This window comes from Macaca mulatta, chromosome 20, assembly GCF_049350105.2.
Source record: "Macaca mulatta isolate MMU2019108-1 chromosome 20, T2T-MMU8v2.0, whole genome shotgun sequence".
Lineage (NCBI taxonomy): Eukaryota > Metazoa > Chordata > Mammalia > Primates > Cercopithecidae > Macaca > Macaca mulatta.
In genome coordinates this window covers 3,335,895-3,353,474 of record NC_133425.1, presented here as the reverse complement: position 1 = coordinate 3,353,474, position 17,580 = coordinate 3,335,895, and the positions used below count along the sequence as shown (strand labels likewise).

Genomic DNA, 17,580 nt, shown 5'->3' with positions numbered 1-17,580 from the left:
GTTCTTGCCTGGGCTTAGGGCCACCCCGTGGTCCTGCTGCCAGATGCCCGGGCCCTGCTGTGTCCTCCATCCTTGCAGGGAACCAGAATGTGGGGGCAGGGCATCAGACAGTGGTGATGATGTCACCTGGCGGGTGCAGAGGAAGCCTGAGGGGCGGGGTGGGGGGCTGGCGCGAGGCCGCCTGTCTAGGCCTTGGCGTTCCCCCAGAACAGCGATGGCAAAAGCAGATGGAGATGTGGAAAAGTACGGGAGCAAGCGGGGTGAGGACTCCACAGGGACCCCTGTGCCCATCCCTGTTCCTGAAGCCCACACCTGAGTCCTGCCCAGGGCAGATGCTTGCACACCATGGGGGGCTGCATCTGGCTCGTGTCTGGGCTGCAGCTTGGTTCTGCTGTCCTGGGCTCTGGGAGCTTGGCTGAGCGGAGTCCCCAAAGCCTTGCTGTGTTTCTGGGCCGTGGGCCGGGGTGAGGGCCGGGAGAAGGAGCCAGCCCAGAGCCTGGCATGCAGGGAGTGTGTGGCCAGCACCCGTGACAGGCGAGGCTGCCTGCTGGCGTGGAAGAAGTGTCCATGGCACCCCAGGCCTGGTCCGCAGTGGGGTGGGCGGGGAGCGGGTGGGCTCTGGGGTCCTCGGCTGACCTGACCCCATGCCTGCCCTGGCTTGTCAGCTCCCAGCAGCAGCCATTCTTGATGGATTTTCCAGAAAATGGGATGTGGCCAAACATTTTCAGGCTTTTTCTTCTTTCCTTCCTCCTGTGGCCTTTGTGGGAGCTGCTCCCCATGCCTAGGGGCAGGTGTGAGAGCCTGTGCCCCCTCCCCAGGGCTGTTTCACAGCTGTGTCCCTTCCAGGGGGCCTGCCTGTGTTCACCGTGGCCTCTGCAGCACCCCTTGCCCCCTAGAGCTGCTGCCTCATTTCTCCCTGAAGCGTTGGTTCTGCTGCCGCTGCAGCCGCTGGCAAGTCCCTCCTCAGGTCTAACTGCCGTTCCTCATGGCACAGTGTCCCCCTCGGGCATGATGCTTGGGCAATGAGTGGGAGTCTGGCTGCCTCACCCTGTCTCGAGAATGGCCTCTTGCTGGTCTTCCAGTCGCTGGCCTGTCCCATCCCACAGTGGGATGCTGTGGACACCCAGCAGTGCGGCTGTGGGCACCCCCGTCCTTACGGGCAGTGAGGAGCACCTCAGCCCATGTCCCCACCTTGGTGTAGAGGAGGGGACGGCAGAGAAGCTGAGTTCAGTTAGGGGGAAAACGGTGGCCCTGCCAGAGGGGCCATTCCCTGTGTGCCTGGCCCCCAGATCCTCTCCCTTCCTGGAGCCCAGGGCACTGGCACAGGCTCTCTGAGTGTCCCAGAGCCTGTGGGGGAAGGGAGCTGCACCCCCAAGCATGCCCCCCATCTGCAGATGGAATGAGAAGCTCCGGGAGCCGGGTGCCCAGCACCTCGTCTATCTGGACACCCAGCCCGGGTCAGGGCCCAGCTCCACCGTCAGTGGCTGGTGCTGCTTCCTGGCATGGAGATGGCCTCGTCTGCTCTGTCCCCCTCAGCTGGGGTGGCCTCTGGTCCCCTTTGTTGGTTCCCCTCTGAAGCCCCTGCCCTGGCCCCGGGTCCCTCCGGGCAGCCTGTGTGTGCGTCTCTCCTGGGCCAGGGTAGGCTGCTATGGGAGTGGAGCTCCGATAAGCAGGGCTGGAGGCTGGCAGGGGCCGGGCGGGCATTCAGGAATGGAGGCCACCCTACCTTAGGCCTGGCTGCCAGGTGGTCATTGCTGGGAAGAGCAGGTCTGGGCGGAGGCACCTGCTGGGTCACGTGTGGGGAGGGTGACACCTGGGGAAGTAGAGGCCCATGGCAGGCGGCTAGGCCTTGGGGGCCTGGGGAGCAAGGGGTTGGCGTGCAGAGCTGGGGAGGGAGCCACAGTCCCTGTGCCAGGTGCACTACTGGGAGTGCGTGGGACCAGGAGGGGCACCCAGGGTGGGCAACATGGTGACCCCGGAGGTGCCTGAGGCCGAGGGAACATGGAGTTCTCGGTTTGCCCTGGCTCTCTGGCTTCTCACCTGCTTGTCACCAGCACCAGGACCTGGTTTGTACTCAGGCAGCTCTGAAAAGAGAGACATGCTGCCGCCCTGTGGTTTCTGTTGCTTTTTCTCCACTGACTACTGACATGGACTGTCTTTCCCACAGCTGTGACCAATTGTGCTTCTTTTCATTGCCTGTTTTTTTTGGGTTTTTTTTTTTTTTTTAGTTTTCCTTTTTTTCCTCCCTCCCTCCTTTTTTCTTTTTCTTTTCTTTTCTTTTTTTTTTTTTTTTGAGATGGAGCTTCACTCTTATTGTTCAGGATGGAGTGTTGGAGTGCAGTGGCACAATCTCAGCTCACTGCAACCTCTGCCTCCTGGGTTCAAGTGATTCTCCTGCCTCAGCCTCCCGAGTAGCTGGGATTACAGGTGCCCACCACCACACCCAGCTAATTCTGTATTTTTAGTAAAGATGGGGTGTCTCCATGTTGGTCAGTCTGGTCTTGAACTCCTGACCTCAGGTGATCCGCCTGCCTTAGCCTCTCAAAGTGCTGGGATTACGGGTGGGAGCCACCGCACCTGGCTCCTTCCCCTTCCCCTTTTCCTTCTCTTCTCTCCTCTCTCTCTGTCCTCTGTTTCTTTCCTTTCTTTTTTTGTTTTCTTTTCTTTTCTTTTTTTTTTTTTTGAGACGGAGTCTCTCTCTTTTGCCCAGGCTGGAGTGCAGTGGTGTGATCTCGGCTCACTGCAACCTCGGCCTCCCGGGTTCACGTGATTCTCCTGCCTCAGCCTCCTGAGTGGCTGGGACTACAGGCGCCAACCACCATGCCCATCTAATTTTTGTATTTTTAGTAGAGACGGGGTTTCACCCTGTTGGTCAGGATGGTCTTGATCTCTTGATCTCGTGATCCACCCACCTCAGCCTCCCAAAGTGTTGGGATTACCGGCAGAAGCCACCGCACCCGGCCCCTTCCCCTTCCCCTTCCCTTTCTCCTTCCCCTTCCCCTTCTCTTCTCTCTCTCTGTCCTCCCTTTCTTTCCTTTCTTTTCTTTTTTTTTTTTTGAGATGGAGTCTCGCTCTGTCGCCCAGGCTGGAGTGCAGTGGTGTGATCTTGGCTCACTGCAAGCTCCGCCTCTGGGGTTCATGTGATTCTCCTGCCTCAGCCTCCCGAGTGGCTGGGACTACAGGCCCCCACCACCACGCGCGGCTAATTTTTGTATTTTTAGTAGAGATGGGGTTTCACCCTGTTGGCCAGGATGGTCTCGATCTCTCGATCTCGTGATCCACCCACCTCAGCCTCCCAAAGTGCTGGGATTACAGGCGTGAGCCACCGTGCCCGACCTCTTTTTTTTCTTTTTCTTTCAAGACCGGGTCTTGCTCTGTCACCCAGACTGGACTGCAGTGGCACAATCAGAGCTCACTGCAGCCTCGACCTCCCTGGCTCAAGCGATCCTCCCGCCTCAGCGCCCCGAGTAGTTGGAACTACAACTATACACCACCATGCCTGGCTGATTCTCTTTTTTTCGTTGTAGAGATGGGGTCTTGCTATGCTGCCCAGCCTGGTCTCAAACTCCTGGCCTCAAGCAGTCCTCCCTACTCTGCCTCTCAAAGCACTGGGATTACAGGCATAAGTCACCACACCCAAATTCCTTTTCTTCTTTTTAACTGGAATAGTTGACTTTTTCGTTCTTAGCTGTGTTGGGAGAGTATTTTTGGCCTTCAATATGTCATCTAAGTTGCTAGTGCTTTTCTCAACTTGTAGTTTGTTTTCTGATTTTATTTATATTTTGTGTAGAAGTTGTATATTTTAGATGGAGTTAGGTCTGCTGGTCTTTGATGTTTTATTTATTTATTATTTATTTATTTTTGAGGTAGAGTCTCGCCCTTTCACCCAGGCTATGGTACAGTGATGCGATCTCAGCTCACTGCAGCCTTGACCTCTCTGGGCTCAAGCGATTTGTCTCACCTCCGCCTCCCGAGTGTTTGGGACCCCAGGCGCATGCCACCATGCCTGGCTGATACGTATTTTTTGTAGATATGGGGTCTCACTGTGTTGCCCAGGGTAGTTTCTAAATCCTGGGCTCAAGCGATCCTCCCGTCTCAGCTCCCACGGTGCTGGGTTACCGGCGTGCGCCACCGTGCCCGGCCATCTTGGATGTCTCGTTTCTCCTGGGTTTATGCCTCAAGATGGTGCCTGCTCCCTGTGCTCCCTGGTAGCCTGGTAGTGAGCCTGCTTCTCACACATTCATACCTGGTTGTGGTCCCACAGTGGGACCACCCTGCTGGGTTAGGAGCAGGAGATGGGGGCCCTTGGGTCTGTGTAGGGGCTGTGGACAGGGTTGGGAGGCCTTGGCTCTGGGGGGGACTGTGGACAGGAGATGGGAGTCCTTGGCTCTATGGAGGGTCTGTGGACAGGGGACAGGGGGCCTTGGCTCTTGGGGGCGACTGTGGACAAGAAATTGCAGGACCTTGGCCCTGCATGGGATGGGTTGGGGGTCTGTGCCCATCCTGGCCCTGGGTGGACAGGTCTGTGTGGCACTCGGCATAGGGCTGCGATGGGTACAGAGGGCTGAGGCCCCCAGGCCTCTCCTGGCTTGGTTTCCCCAGATGAGCGTTCATTTGGGTCTTCCATCAGAAAGACCCCTCCTGACCTCAGGGAGTGGGGAGCTCAAGGGTGGGAGGCCATAGCTTGGGGTTGCTAAAAGTGTGTGGGGTGGGCCCAGGGATGGCCTGGCCTACTAGGGGCTCTGGCCCTGACCCACTGCCACTCACTCCTCAGAGACGTCTCCCATAACTTGCTCCGGGCGCTGGACGTCGGGCTCCTGGCGAACCTCTCGCAACTGTCAGAGCTGTGAGTGTCCCCCAGCCTCGCCAGCATGCAGGGTTCATCCCAGATGGGCCGGCGGCACCGCCTCTTGCTGCTCGGCTGTGGGGGCTTCCATCAGCTTTGCCGAATCCCCCTTCTCTTCCAGGGATATAAGCAACAACAAGATTTCTACGCTAGAAGAAGGAATATTTGCTAATTTATTTAATTTAAGTGAAATGTAAGTTGTGGTTCTTTGGGTGGGTGTCAGTGGCTGGACCCCAGGCCCCCAGCATCCCTTCTGCCCTCCCAGTTGGTCTGTGTCCCATTCCAGGCTTGAGACCAGATCCTGGGGGCAGTTCACTGCCTGCTTGGAGCCCCCCAGGGCCGGCTTGGTTGGGGCAGGGGAGGCGGTGCTGTCAGCGTGGCTCCAGGGCCTGGTTGCCGGTAAGGGGCTGGTGTAGACCCTTCCCACCAGACCTGGTCCCCAACTCCTGCCCCTGCCTTGCAGAAACCTGAGTGGGAACCCGTTTGAGTGTGACTGTGGCCTGGTGTGGCTGCCGCGATGGGCAGAGGAGCAGCAAGTGCGGGTGGTGCAGCCCGAGGCGGCCACGTGTGCTGGGCCTGGCTCCCTGGCTGGCCAGCCTCTGCTCGGCATCCCCTTGCTGGACAGTGACTGTGGTGAGTGCTAGTGGGTGGGGCCAGCTCTGTTGCTCCCAGCCAGGTGGGACCTGGGCCCTGCAGACACCTGGGAGGGCCTCCGGGCCAAGAGAGCAGCATGGGAGCCTGTGAGTGTGGCGGGTGGATGGGGGGCATGGGGTGGAGCCAGGAGGAGGGGAACCCAGGGTCTAGCGGCTGCCTCTTCTAGGTGAGGAGTATATCGCCTGCCTCCCTGACAACAGCTCAGGCACTGTGGCAGCAGTGGCCTTTTCAGCTGCCCACGAAGGCCTACTTCAGCCAGAGGCCTGCAGTGCTTTCTGCTTCTCCACTGGCCGGGGCCTTGCGGCCCTCTCGGAGCAGGGCTGGTGCCTGTGTGGGGCAGCCCAGCCCTCCAGTGCCTCCTTCGCCTGCCTGTCCTTCTGCTCTGGCCCCCCGCCGCCTCCTGCGCTCGACTGTGGGGGCCCAACCCTCCTCCAGCATGTCTTCCCTGCCTCCCCAGGGGCTGCCCTGGTGGGGCCCCATGGACCCCTGGCCTCTGGCCAGCTAGCAGCCTTCCACATCGCTGCCCCGCTCCCTGTCACTGCCACATGCTGGGACTTCGGAGATGGCTCCCCCGAGGTGGATGCCGCTGGCCCGGCTGCCTCGCACCGCTATGTGCTGCCTGGGCGCTATCATGTGACGGCAGTGGTGGCCCTGGGGGTCAGCTCAGCCCTGCTGGGGACAAACGTGCAGGTGGAAGCGGCACCTGCTGCCCTGGAGCTCGTGTGCCCGTCCTCGGTGCAGAGTGACGAGAGCCTCAAACTCAGCATCCAGAACCGTGGCGGTTCAGGCCTGGAGGCTGCCTATAGCATCGTGGCCCTGGGTGAGGAGCTGGCCCGAGGTGAGTGCCTCCTGCCCACCTCCCCTTCCTCCCCAGGGCCATCTGGGTGGGGCAGAGCCTGGTACCCCCATCTTAGGCCCACACTGACCACTGACACTCTCATTCCCACTGGTCTCCAGTGGTGCACCCGCTTTGCCCCTCGGACACGGAGATCTTCCCTGGCAACGGGCACTGCTACCGCCTGGTGGTGGAGAAGGCAGCCTGGCTGCAGGCACAGGAGCAGTGCCGGGCCTGGGCTGGGGCCGCCCTGGCCATGGTGGACAGTCCCGCCGTGCAGCGCTTCCTGGTCTCCCGGGTTACCAGGTGCCTGTCCCCACCCCTGAGGGGCCAGAGGTTGGGGGATCTCCAAAACACTGGGGCAGAGCCCACGGCTGGGGAGGCTTAGGTGGAGACAGACGGGAGCTGGGCCGGCCCTGGTGAGGAGATGGCGCCGGCCGGCAGGGCCGTTGCGTCAGCTCTGCAGATACAGAGACTGACGTGAGCTGGGGACAGCCTCTGGACCCTCCTGGGGCACGCCACATGGGAGGTGGCCTGCACGGAGATCCCTGCCGGTGCCCACAGGCCCCATGAGTGGGTGCTGCTGTGAGCCTGGGCTGGTGGGCCTTGCTCTCTGGGCTCTGAGCCTCAGTTTCCCCATCTGGAAAGGGGGACAGTGATGGGGCTCTGGACGGGCTACTGTGAGGGTAGGAGGATGGAGGAGTGCCCTGAGCCCCCTGCCATCCCACACTCGCCCACAGGAGCCTGGACGTGTGGATCGGCTTCTCGACTGTGCAGGGGGCGGAGACGGGCCTGGCGCCGCAGGGCGAGGCCTTCAGCCTGGAGAGCTGCCAGAACTGGCTGCCCGGGGAGCCACACCCAGCCACAGCTGAGCACTGCGTCCGGCTCGGGCCTACCGGGTGGTGCAACACCGACCTGTGCTCAGCGCCACACAGCTACGTCTGCGAACTGCGGCCTGGAGGTGTGCAGGGGCCAGGCGGGGGTCCTGAGACACTGGCTATGGTTAGGGGTCTGCCGAGGGCCCACGGTGGAGGTGGAGGAGCTGGTGGGAGCTCTCGGGCTGCTCAGTCCCCAGTCTGTTGGCCCTGGTGTCCTGGGCCCTGGCCCGACGCCTCACTGCGCACTCACCACCCCAGGCCCAGTGCAGGATGCCGAGAACCTCCTCGTGGGAGCACCTAGTGGGGACCTGCAGGGACCCCTGACGCCTCTGACACCGCAGGATGGCCTCTCAGCCCCGCACGAGCCCGTGGAGGTAGTTGGCCCTCTGCGTTCTAGAACCCACTCTCCTGCTTGCCCCTGGAGGCCTTGCCTGCCCTGCCCACTGTGGGCATCGCTAAAAATCTTGGGGGCCTTAATGCTGCTTGGGCCTAGTGAAGATGGTTGGGAAAACCCAGAGTGCAGAGAGGAAAGTGTTGACTCACGTTACCCCCAGGCCTTTTCTCTGAGTGTTTGCGAGTTATTCCTGAAAGGCAGGTCGGGGTCCTGCTGCCCATGGACAGTTTCCATCGGAGTCTTCCTCGTGAGCGACAGGAGCATGGCATGTGGGGGTCTGAAGGCTCACTTCCCTTCCTTCCCCTCTTTCTGGGGAAGTTTGGGTCAGGGGAGTCTGGGCCTCAGGCTGGGGTGGAGTTTGTGGAGCTGAGGCGGCCCCCTACCCTCCAGGTCATGGTATTCCCGGGCCTGAGTCTGAGCCACGAAGCCTTCCTCACCACAGCCGAATTTGGGACCCAGGAGCTCCGGCGGCCTGCCCAGCTGCGACTGCAGGTGTACCGGCTCCTCAGCACGGCAGGTGGGACTCTGGGGTGGTGGGCACCGCAGGGCTCGGGGTGGCCTCTTTGAGCTCTCACGTCTGCTGGTCCCGTGGCCACCAGAGCGGTCCCCTGTCTCTGGTGGACAGAGCTGGGGTTCCAGAGACACCAGCTCGTTCCAGGTGTCCCAGGGATGGATCGGGTCGGGCCTGCCTGGGGGCCGGCCTGGGTCAGTCGGCTGGCCGGAGGCAGGGACACAGCACTGGTCTGGGAGTGCTGCCCAGGCGGGGAGACCTGTTCTCACAGCAAAGCCAGGCTTGCCGGTGCAGGCAGGTGGGCATCTCTGACGGTGGCCGGTGGGCGAATCAGGGCCCCAACAACCCTCCCTTCCTCGCAGGGACCCCAGAGAACGGCAGCGAACCTGAGAGCAGGTCCCCGGACAACAGGACCCAGCTGGTCCCCGAGTGCATGCCAGGGGGACGCTGGTGCCCTGCAGCCAATGTCTGCGTGCCGCTGGACGCCTCCTGCCATCCCCAGGCCAATGGCTGCACGTCAGGGCCGGGGCTGCCCGGGGCCCTCTATGCGCTATGGAGAGAGTTCCTCTTCTCCGTTCCTGCGGGGCCCCCCGCGCAGTATTCGGTGTGTGGCCCTGACCTGAGTCTGTCCCCTGCATCTCCTCAGGCCACCTTCCTGTCTGCTGCCCAAGGTCTGGGTCTGCTCACCCGACACACCCAGCCTGCAGGCTACTCCCATGTCCCTGCCACTTCCAACCTCTGACCTCCAACCTCCGACCTCTGCAGTGCTCTTGCCCCTCTCCCAATGGGAGAAGCTCTCGCCTGGGCTCTTGGCACGTGCTGTGCTTCCTTGTCCCCTCTCCTGGCACAGCTGCTCCTTCCTGCCTGCCAGATCTTGGCCTGTGTCCTCTCCCCGTGTGTTCCCCTGTCCGCAGCTGTCCTGCTTGTCCCTGTCATGAGCTCCGTGGGGAGTTCCCTGAGGCCTGGCTGATGAAGTGGGGAGCCCTGCTTGTCCCCCCTCCTCCCTTGTGCAGGGGTCCACGGGCCATGACCACGAGGACGTGATGCAGCCCTGCCTCCCTTGCCACAGGTCACCCTCCATGGCCAGGATGTCCTCATGCTCCCTGGTGACCTCGTTGGCTTGCAGCACGACGCTGGCCCTGGCGCCCTCCTGCACTGCTCGCCGGCTCCCGGCCACCCTGGCCCCCAGGCCCTGTACCTCTCTGCCAACGCCTCGGCCTGGCTGCCCCACTTGCCAGCCCAGCTGGAGGGCACTCGGGACTGCCCTGCCTGTGCCCTGCGGCTGCTTGCAGCCACGGAACAGCTCACCGTGCTGCTGGGCCTGCGGCCCAACCCTGGGCTGCGGCTGCCTGGGCGCTATGAGGTCCGGGCAGAGGTGGGCAATGGCGTGTCCAGGCATAACCTGTCCTGCAGCTTCAACGTGGTCTCCCCAGTGGCTGGGCTGCGGGTCATCTACCCTGCCCCCCACAATGGCCACCTCTACGTGCCCACCAATGGCTCGGCCTTGGTGCTCCAGGTGGACTCTGGTGCCAACGCCACGGCCACGGCTCGCTGGCCTGGGGGCAATGTCAGCACCCGCTTTGAGGCTGCCTGCCCTGCCCTGGTGGCCACCCTTCTGCCCGGCTGCCCCTGGGAGACCAACGATACCCAGTTCTCAGTGGTAGCACTGCCGTGGCTCAGTGAGGGGGAGCACGTGGTGGAGGTTGTGGCGGAAAACAGTGCCAGCCAGGCCAACCTCAGCCTGCGGGTGACGGCGGAGGAGCCCATCTGTGGCCTCCGTGCCACGCCCAGCCCTGAGGCTCGTGTGCTGCAGGGAGTCCTAGTGGTGAGTACGGCTGAGGCTCTGCCGCCAGCCCCCAGGCAGGTGCCCACAGACAGGGTGCCCACACAGGGCGCGAGGCCTGGCTTCCTAGTGAGAGCGGCAGCCCAGTTACTGGGGACGTCAGCCCTGGGCAGGTCCTGCTGGCTGGCTCCTCAGGCTACCTGGTGGGCTCTAAATTCCTGGAAAGTCACAGCTCGGACAGCGGCTCCGCTAACACATTCCACTGTCTCATTTCATGAAATGAATTTAAAACTCCGCCCCCTGACCTCACGCGAACCCCCGTGAGTCTGTCACACCCTCTGCTGTGTTCTCGCCTGGCTAAAGCGAGTGGCTTTTGAGGTGAAGACTGAACCTCTGATGGGAAACTGCGGGCTGCCTGCGGTGCTACCATGCTGGGCACATGCGGGACAGGGCTGTCTCCGTCCTGTGGGTGCCTGCCGCTGCACCAGGGGCTTTGGGAGGGGCCGTTTCTGATGGCCCTGGCATGACCTGTGCAGCCTGTCCTGGGTTCTGTCAGCCGATGTGGGTCCTGTCCCTGTGAGGCCGGTGTGTCTCCCTTCATTGCTCCGAGCTCTCTGGCTGAGGAGGTGGGGCAGGAGCCCCAGGAGGGTCTGAGAGGACTCAGAGAGAGGGGGACTCTTTGTAGCTGGTACTAGGTCTGCTTTACAGATGGGGAAACTGAGGCACAGAGAGGTTGAGGCATCAGTAGTACAATGTGGCTGGTTGGAGAGCCGGATAGTCAGTGCCCCCGCCCAGGCTTGGCTCCCATGGCATGCAGAGCCCCGGGCACCTCCTCCACTCTGTGCCCTGCGTGGGACTCTCCAGCCCAATGGGAGGTGTGTCCAGGAGGCGACAGGCCAAGGGCAGAGCGGTCCTCCACAGAGTCCAGGCTGACACTAGTCCCCCCGCAGAGGTACAGCCCCGTGGTGGAGGCCGGCTCGGACGTGGTCTTCCGGTGGACCATCAACGACAAGCAGTCCCTGACCTTCCAGAACGTAGTCTTCAATGTCATTTATCAGAGCGCAGCGGTCTTCAAGCTCTCAGTAGGTGGGCGGGGGGGTGGGGAGGGGAGGGGATGGGGCGGGGGTGTGAGGGGAAGGGAGGAGATGGGGAGGGGAGGGGATGCGGGGGGGGGGTGTGGGGAAGGGATAGGCGGGGGCGTGGGGAGGGGAGGGGATGGGGCGGGGGTGTGAGGGGAAGGGAGGAGATGGGGAGGGGAGGGGATGCGGCAGGGGTGTGGGGAAGGGATAGGCGGGGGCGTGGGGAGGGGAGGGGATGGGGGGGCCTGATGGGGTTGGGGCGGGCTTCACCTTCACCTCTGCTTTCTGCTCTGCTTTCTGCTGCCTGAGGACGCTGCCGTGGCTGTGGGTGAGTGGAGGGAGGGACGCCAAGCAGGGCCGGGCCTCTCACCTGCCGCCTGTGCCCACTGACGCCTGTCCCTGCAGCTGACGGCCTCCAACCATGTGAGCAACGTCACTGTGAACTACAATGTCACCGTGGAGCGGATGAACCGGATGCAGGGCCTGTGGGTCTCCACAGTGCCGGCCGTGCTGCCCCCCAATGCCACGCTGGCACTGACGGCAGGCGTGCTGGTGGACTCGGCTGTGGAGGTGGCCTTCCTGTGAGTGACTCGGGGGCCGGTTGGGGGGTGGGCACCAGGCTCCTGTCCCAGCCCCAGTCTCAGCTGAGGGCCCCCACGCCAGGGGGCTGCTTTTCTGAGCCTCGGTTTCCGTCTGTTGGGAGGTGCTGGGTGCACAGGAGCCCTGAGGCTGCACGGGAGCGGGGAGAGGCCTCAGCCCAGCCTGGTGGGCCCTGAACAGAGGCCCAGGGCATGACTGCAGGGTGGAGCCTTGGCTGGGTCCCAAGCACCCCTGCCCTGCCACCGCGCACCTCTGTCCTGGTCCACTCACTGCCTCCCACTGCCCTGGCAGGTGGACCTTTGGGGATGGGGAGCAGGCCCTCCGCCAGTTCCACCCTCCGTACAACGAGTCCTTCCCGGTTCCAGACCCCTCAGTGGCCCAGGTGCTGGTGGAGCACAATGTCACGCACACCTACGCTGCCCCAGGTGAGGGATGAGGGGGTGAGAGGGCTGCTGCCTTTCAGGCCCTGAGCATGGGCACCTCCCAACCCCCCAGTCAAGCTGCCCCCCTTCCTCCCCAGCAGCCCCCCTTCCTCCCCAGCAGCCCTCACTGTGACTCCACCTGGGCTGATGGCTTAGGCTCTTACTGGGGTGAGGAAGGGGCCAGGCATCGGGGGGAGTGGACGGGGAAGCTGGGCCCCCTGAACTGCCCCCTGGGCCTGGCTCTTGTTGCTCTGCTGCCCTGAGAGCAGCTGCACTTGGAGGTGGCACTGTCCTCACCTGGCAGCTCTCAGTGCTGCCGCACCTGTGCTCCATCCCGCACGTGGCCTGGGAGCCTGGGACCCTTAGGGCTGGGCCGCAGGTGTAGCCGTTCACCCTGGGCTCCTCAGGCGGGAGCTTCTGCCAAGCGGGTAGGGAGCGGGTGGGGGTGCCACGGCCGCCCCACTTGGGCCTATCCCCACAGGTGAGTACATCCTGACCGTGCTGACGTCCAATGCCTTCGAGAACCTGACGCAGCAGGTGCCTGTGAGCGTGCGCGCGGCCCTGCCCTCCATGGCTGTGGGTGTGAGCGACAGTGTCCTGGTGGCCGGCCGGCCCATCACCTTCTACCCGCACCCGCTGCCCTCACCTGGAGGTGTTCTTTACACGTGGGACTTCGGAGACAGCTCCCCTGTCCTGACCCAGAGCCAGCCGACTGCCAACCACACCTACGCCTCGAGGGGCACCTACCGCGTGCACCTGGAGGTCAACAACACAGTGAGCAGCGCTCTGGCCCAGGCGGATGTGCGTGTTTTTGAGGAGCTCCGCGGGCTCAGTGTGAACATGAGCCTGGCCGTGGAGCAGGGAGCCCCCGTGGTGGTCAGCGCTGCGGTGCAGACTGGCGATGACATCACGTGGACCTTCGACATGGGGGACGGCACCGTGCTGTCGGGCCCCGAGGACACAGTGGAGCATGTGTACCTGCGGGCGCAGAACTGTACAGTGACCGTGGGTGCGGCCAGCCCTGCCGGCCGCCTGGCCCAGAGCCTGCACGTGCTGGTCTTCGTCCTGGAGGTGCTACGCATCGAGCCCGCTGCCTGCATCCCCACGCAGCCCGACGCGCGGCTCACGGCCTACGTCACTGGGAACCCGGCCCACTACCTCTTTGACTGGACCTTTGGGGACGGCTCCTCCAACACAACCGTGCGGGGGCGCCCTACGGTGACGCACAACTTCACGCGGAGCGGCACGTTCCCCCTGGCGCTCGTGCTGTCGAGCCCCGTGAACAAGGCGCATTACTTCACCAGCATCTGCGTGGAGCCGGAGGTGGGCAACGTCACCCTGCAGCCAGAGAGGCAGTTTGTGCAGCTCGGGGACGAGGTCCGGCTCGTGGCCTGTGTCTGGCCCCCATTCCCCTACCGGTACGCCTGGGACTTTGGCACCGAGGAAGCCGCCCCCGCCCGTGCTGGGGGCCCCGAGGTGACATTCACCTACCGAGACCCAGGCTCCTATCTTGTGACAGTCACCGCGTCCAACAACGTCTCTGCTGCCAATGACTCAGCCCTGGTGGAGGTGCAGGAGCCTGTGGTGGTCACGGACATCAAGGTCAACAGCTCCCTCGTGCTGGAGCTGCAGCAGCCGTACCTGTTCTCTGCTGTCGGCCGTGGGCGCCCCGCCAGCTACCTGTGGGATCTGGGGGATGGTGGGCGGCTGGAGGGTCCGGAGGTCACCCACGCTTACAACAGCATAGGCGACTTCACCGTCAGGGTGGCCGGCTGGAATGATGTGAGCCGCAGCGAGGCCTGGCTCAATGTGACAGTGAAGCGGCGTGTGCGGGGGCTGGTTGTCAACGCCAGCCGCACGGTGGTGCCCCTGAATGGGAGCGTGAGCTTCAGCACCTCGCTGGAGGCCGGCAGTGATGTGCGCTATTCCTGGGTGCTCTGTGACCGCTGCACACCCATCCCTGGGGGCCCTACCATCTCTTACACCTTCCGCTCCGTGGGCACCTTCAGTATCATCGTCACAGCTGAGAACGAGGTGGGCTCTGCCCAGGACAGCATCTTCGTCTACGTCCTGCAGCTTATAGAGGGGCTGCAGGTAGCGGGCTGTGGCAGCTACTTTCCCACCAACCACACGGCACAGCTACAGGCTGTGGTCAGGGATGGCACCAACGTCTCCTACAGCTGGACCGCTTGGTGGGATAGGGGCCCGGCCCTGGCCGGCAGCGGCAAAGGCTTCTCGCTCACCGCACTCGAGGCTGGCACCTACCACGTGCAGCTGCGGGCCACCAACATGCTGGGCAGTGCCTGGGCCGACTGCACTGTGGACTTCGTGGAGCCTGTGGGGTGGCTGATGGTGACCGCCTCCCCGAACCCAGCTGCCGTCAACACGAGCGTCACCCTCAGTGCCAAGCTGGCTGGTGGCAGTGGTGTCCTGTACACTTGGTCCTTAGAGGAGGGGTTGAGCTGGGAGACCCCTGAGCCATTTACCACCCACAGCTTCCCCACGCCCGGCCTGCACTTGGTCACTGTCACGGCAGGGAACCCGCTGGGCTCAGCCAGCGCCACTGTGGAAGTGGGCGTGCAGGTGCCTGTGAGTGGCCTCAGCATCAGGGCCAGTGAGTCGGGAGGCAGCTTCGTGGCGGCTGGGTCCTCTGTGCCCTTCTGGGGGCAGCTGGCCACAGGCACCAATGTGAGCTGGTGTTGGGCTGTACCCGGCGGCAGCAGCAAGCGTGGCCCTCACGTCACCATGGTCTTCCCGGATGCTGGCACTTTCTCTGTCCAGCTCAACGCCTCCAACGCAGTCAGCTGGGTCTCAGCCACACACAACCTCACGGTGGAGGAGCCCATCGTGGGCCTGGTGCTGTGGGCCAGCAGCAAGGTGGTGGCGCCCGGGCAGCTCGTCCATTTTCAGATCCTGCTGGCTGCTGGCTCAGCCGTCACCTTCCGCCTGCAGGTCGGTGGGGCCAGCCCGGCGGTGCTCCCCGGGCCCCGTTTCTCCCACAGCTTCCCCCGTGTCGGAGACCACGTGGTGAGCGTGCAGGGTGAAAACCACGTGAGCTGGGCCCAGGCGCAGGTGCGCATCGTGGTGCTGGAGGCTGTGAGTGGGCTGCAAGTGCCCAACTGCTGCGAGCCTGGCATCGCCACAGGCACCGAGAGGAATTTCACAGCCCGTGTGCAGCGCGGTTCTCGGGTCGCCTACGCCTGGTACTTCTCGCTGCAGAAGGTCCAGGGCGACTCGCTGGTCATCTTGTCGGGCCGTGACGTCACCTACACGCCCGTGGCTGCGGGGCTGTTGGAGATCCAGGTGCGCGCCTTCAATGCTCTGGGCAGCGAGAACCGCACGCTGGTGCTGGAGGTCCAGGACGCCGTCCAGTATGTGGCCCTGCGGAGCGGCCCCTGCTTCACCAACCGCTCGGCGTGGTTTGAGGCTGCCACCAGCCCCAGCTCCCGGCGTGTGGCCTACCACTGGGACTTTGGGGACGGGGCCCCGGGGCAGGACACAGATGAGCCCCGGGCCGAGCACTGCTACCTGAGGCCCGGGGACTACCGCGTGCAGGTGAACGCTTCCAACCTTGTGAGCTTCTTCGTGGCGCAGGCCACGGTGACTGTCCAGGTGCTGGCGTGCCGGGAGCCAGAGGTGGACGTGGTCCTGCCCCTGCAGGTGCTGATGCGGCGCTCACAGCGCAACTACCTGGAGGCCCACGTTGACCTGCGTGACTGCGTCACCTACCAGACCGAGTACCGCTGGGAGGTGTACCGCACTGCCAGCTGCCAGCGGCCGGGGCGCCCAACCCGTGTGGCCTTGCCTGGCGTGGACGTGAGCCGGCCTCAGCTGGTGCTGCCACGGCTGGCGCTGCCTGTGGGGCACTACTGCTTTGTGTTTGTCGTGTCATTTGGGGACACGCCACTGGCACGGAGCATCCAGGCCAACGTGACGGTGGCCCCCGAGCGCCTGGTGCCCATCATTGAGGGTGGCTCGTACCGTGTGTGGTCAGACACACAGGATCTGGTGCTGGATGGGAGCGAGTCCTACGACCCCAACCTGGAGGATGGCGACCAGACACCACTCAGTTTCCACTGGGCCTGTGTGGCTTCGACACAGGTCAGTGCGTTGCAGGGCCGTCCTCCCTGCCCTTCACCCACCCATGCCCACAAGCCCAGAGAACACCCATCACACCACCAGGGCTGGCCCGTCCTCAGTGCCTGGCGGGCCCCATCCCAGCATGGGGAGAGGATCTCCCGAGCTGTCCCTTGGGCTGGGCTCTGCTTTGAGGCTGGGTGGGGCTCTCATGCCGCGCCGCCCCTTGTTCTTGGCCTGCAGAGGGAGGCTGGTGGGTGTGCCCTGAACTTCGGGCCCCGCGGGAGCAGCGTGGTCACCATTCCACGGGAACGGCTGGCAGCCGGTGTGGAGTACACCTTCAGCCTCACCGTGTGGAAGGCCGGCCGCAAGGAGGAGGCCACCAACCAGACAGTAGGTGCCGCCCGCCCCTCGGTCACACGCCTCAGACAGCCCAGCATCCCTGCTCATCCGCTGTTTTCTGTATTTTAGTGCTCGCAGAGGCCGTACGCTCTCCCCTAACTTTGTTTTTGATACAAATTCTATTTAACACAACAGCCTGCTTCTGCTTTGCTTCTTTCCAAACCTATCACAGCTCCATGTACAATCTTCAAGCTACACACGCTCTAGTAATTGGTAAAAGCCACACAGTCCCCCAACACCACCAACCAAAGAGCCCCTTCCCACCCCGGAGGCAGCCACTGTCCCCAGCCCATGTCCCTGTTCCTGGATGCAGTGGGCCGGTTCTCACCCTCATGCTCCTCTCTCTGGACCAGCCGGGAGGCTTGGTGACCCTGAGCCCATGGCAGCCGCTCCTGCTGCTGTCAGGTGGGGCCTGCTGGTGCTCCAGAGCAGATGTCTGTTCCCCAGGCCCTGCTTTCTTCAGCTGGCCTGATTGGGAGCCTGCCCAGAGGGGTCGTCTGAGGGGAGGGCGTGGGAGCAGGTTCCATCCCGACTCAGCCTCCTGACCCAGGCCCCGGCCCAGGGCTGCAGGAATCTGTGAGTCAGGCCTGCGTGGGAACTGTGGTCCTCACGCCCATATGTACGTCCCTTCCCACATGCACCCCTCAGGGGTCCTCAGCATTGCCTGCCTGTTGCCAGGCTCCAGCTGGGTCCAGGACGCCAGAACACACACCCTGATGTCCTCTGTCCTATGTACGCCCTTCCGCCACCCGGGTTGGGAGGTGGAAAACCGGATGAGTATCCTGGGAGGGGCTGAGCTCACAGGCGGTGGCCAGGCCCCTGGGAAACCTGGAGTTTGGGAGCAGCATTTTCCACGGGTCCCCCAGACCTTCCAGCAGGCCGAGTAGACCTGTGTCGGAGGTCACCCCACTCCATCCCCAGGTGCTGATCCGGCGTGGTCGGGTGCCCATTGTGTCCTTGGAGTGCGTGTCCTGCAAGGCACAGGCTGTGTACGAAGTGAGCCGCAGCTCCTACGTGTACCTGGAGGGCCGCTGCCTCAACTGCAGCAGTGGCTCCAAGCGAGGGGTGAGTGTTGCCCAGGGCGTGTGCGGGGTGGGGG

At 63.4% G+C, this 17,580-nt stretch overlaps 1 protein-coding gene across 2 annotated transcripts in view; it reads left to right on the top strand.

The window, feature by feature from the left end:
* Positions 1–17,580, top strand: part of PKD1 (polycystin 1, transient receptor potential channel interacting) — a 48,620-nt gene that overhangs the window by 12,145 nt on the left and 18,895 nt on the right. For both annotated transcript variants that reach the window (XM_015125345.3, XM_015125344.3), the window contains exons 2-17: positions 4,775–4,846; positions 4,968–5,039; positions 5,310–5,479; positions 5,667–6,338; positions 6,458–6,641; positions 7,076–7,296; positions 7,472–7,587; positions 7,998–8,124; positions 8,481–8,722; positions 9,188–9,943; positions 10,852–10,983; positions 11,386–11,561; positions 11,872–12,005; positions 12,484–16,103; positions 16,323–16,472; positions 17,403–17,546. In XM_015125345.3, coding sequence (XP_014980831.3) covers positions 4,775–4,846; positions 4,968–5,039; positions 5,310–5,479; positions 5,667–6,338; positions 6,458–6,641; positions 7,076–7,296; positions 7,472–7,587; positions 7,998–8,124; positions 8,481–8,722; positions 9,188–9,943; positions 10,852–10,983; positions 11,386–11,561; positions 11,872–12,005; positions 12,484–16,103; positions 16,323–16,472; positions 17,403–17,546 — 6,988 coding nt within the window. The remainder of the gene's footprint in view (positions 1–4,774; positions 4,847–4,967; positions 5,040–5,309; positions 5,480–5,666; positions 6,339–6,457; positions 6,642–7,075; positions 7,297–7,471; positions 7,588–7,997; positions 8,125–8,480; positions 8,723–9,187; positions 9,944–10,851; positions 10,984–11,385; positions 11,562–11,871; positions 12,006–12,483; positions 16,104–16,322; positions 16,473–17,402; positions 17,547–17,580) is intronic.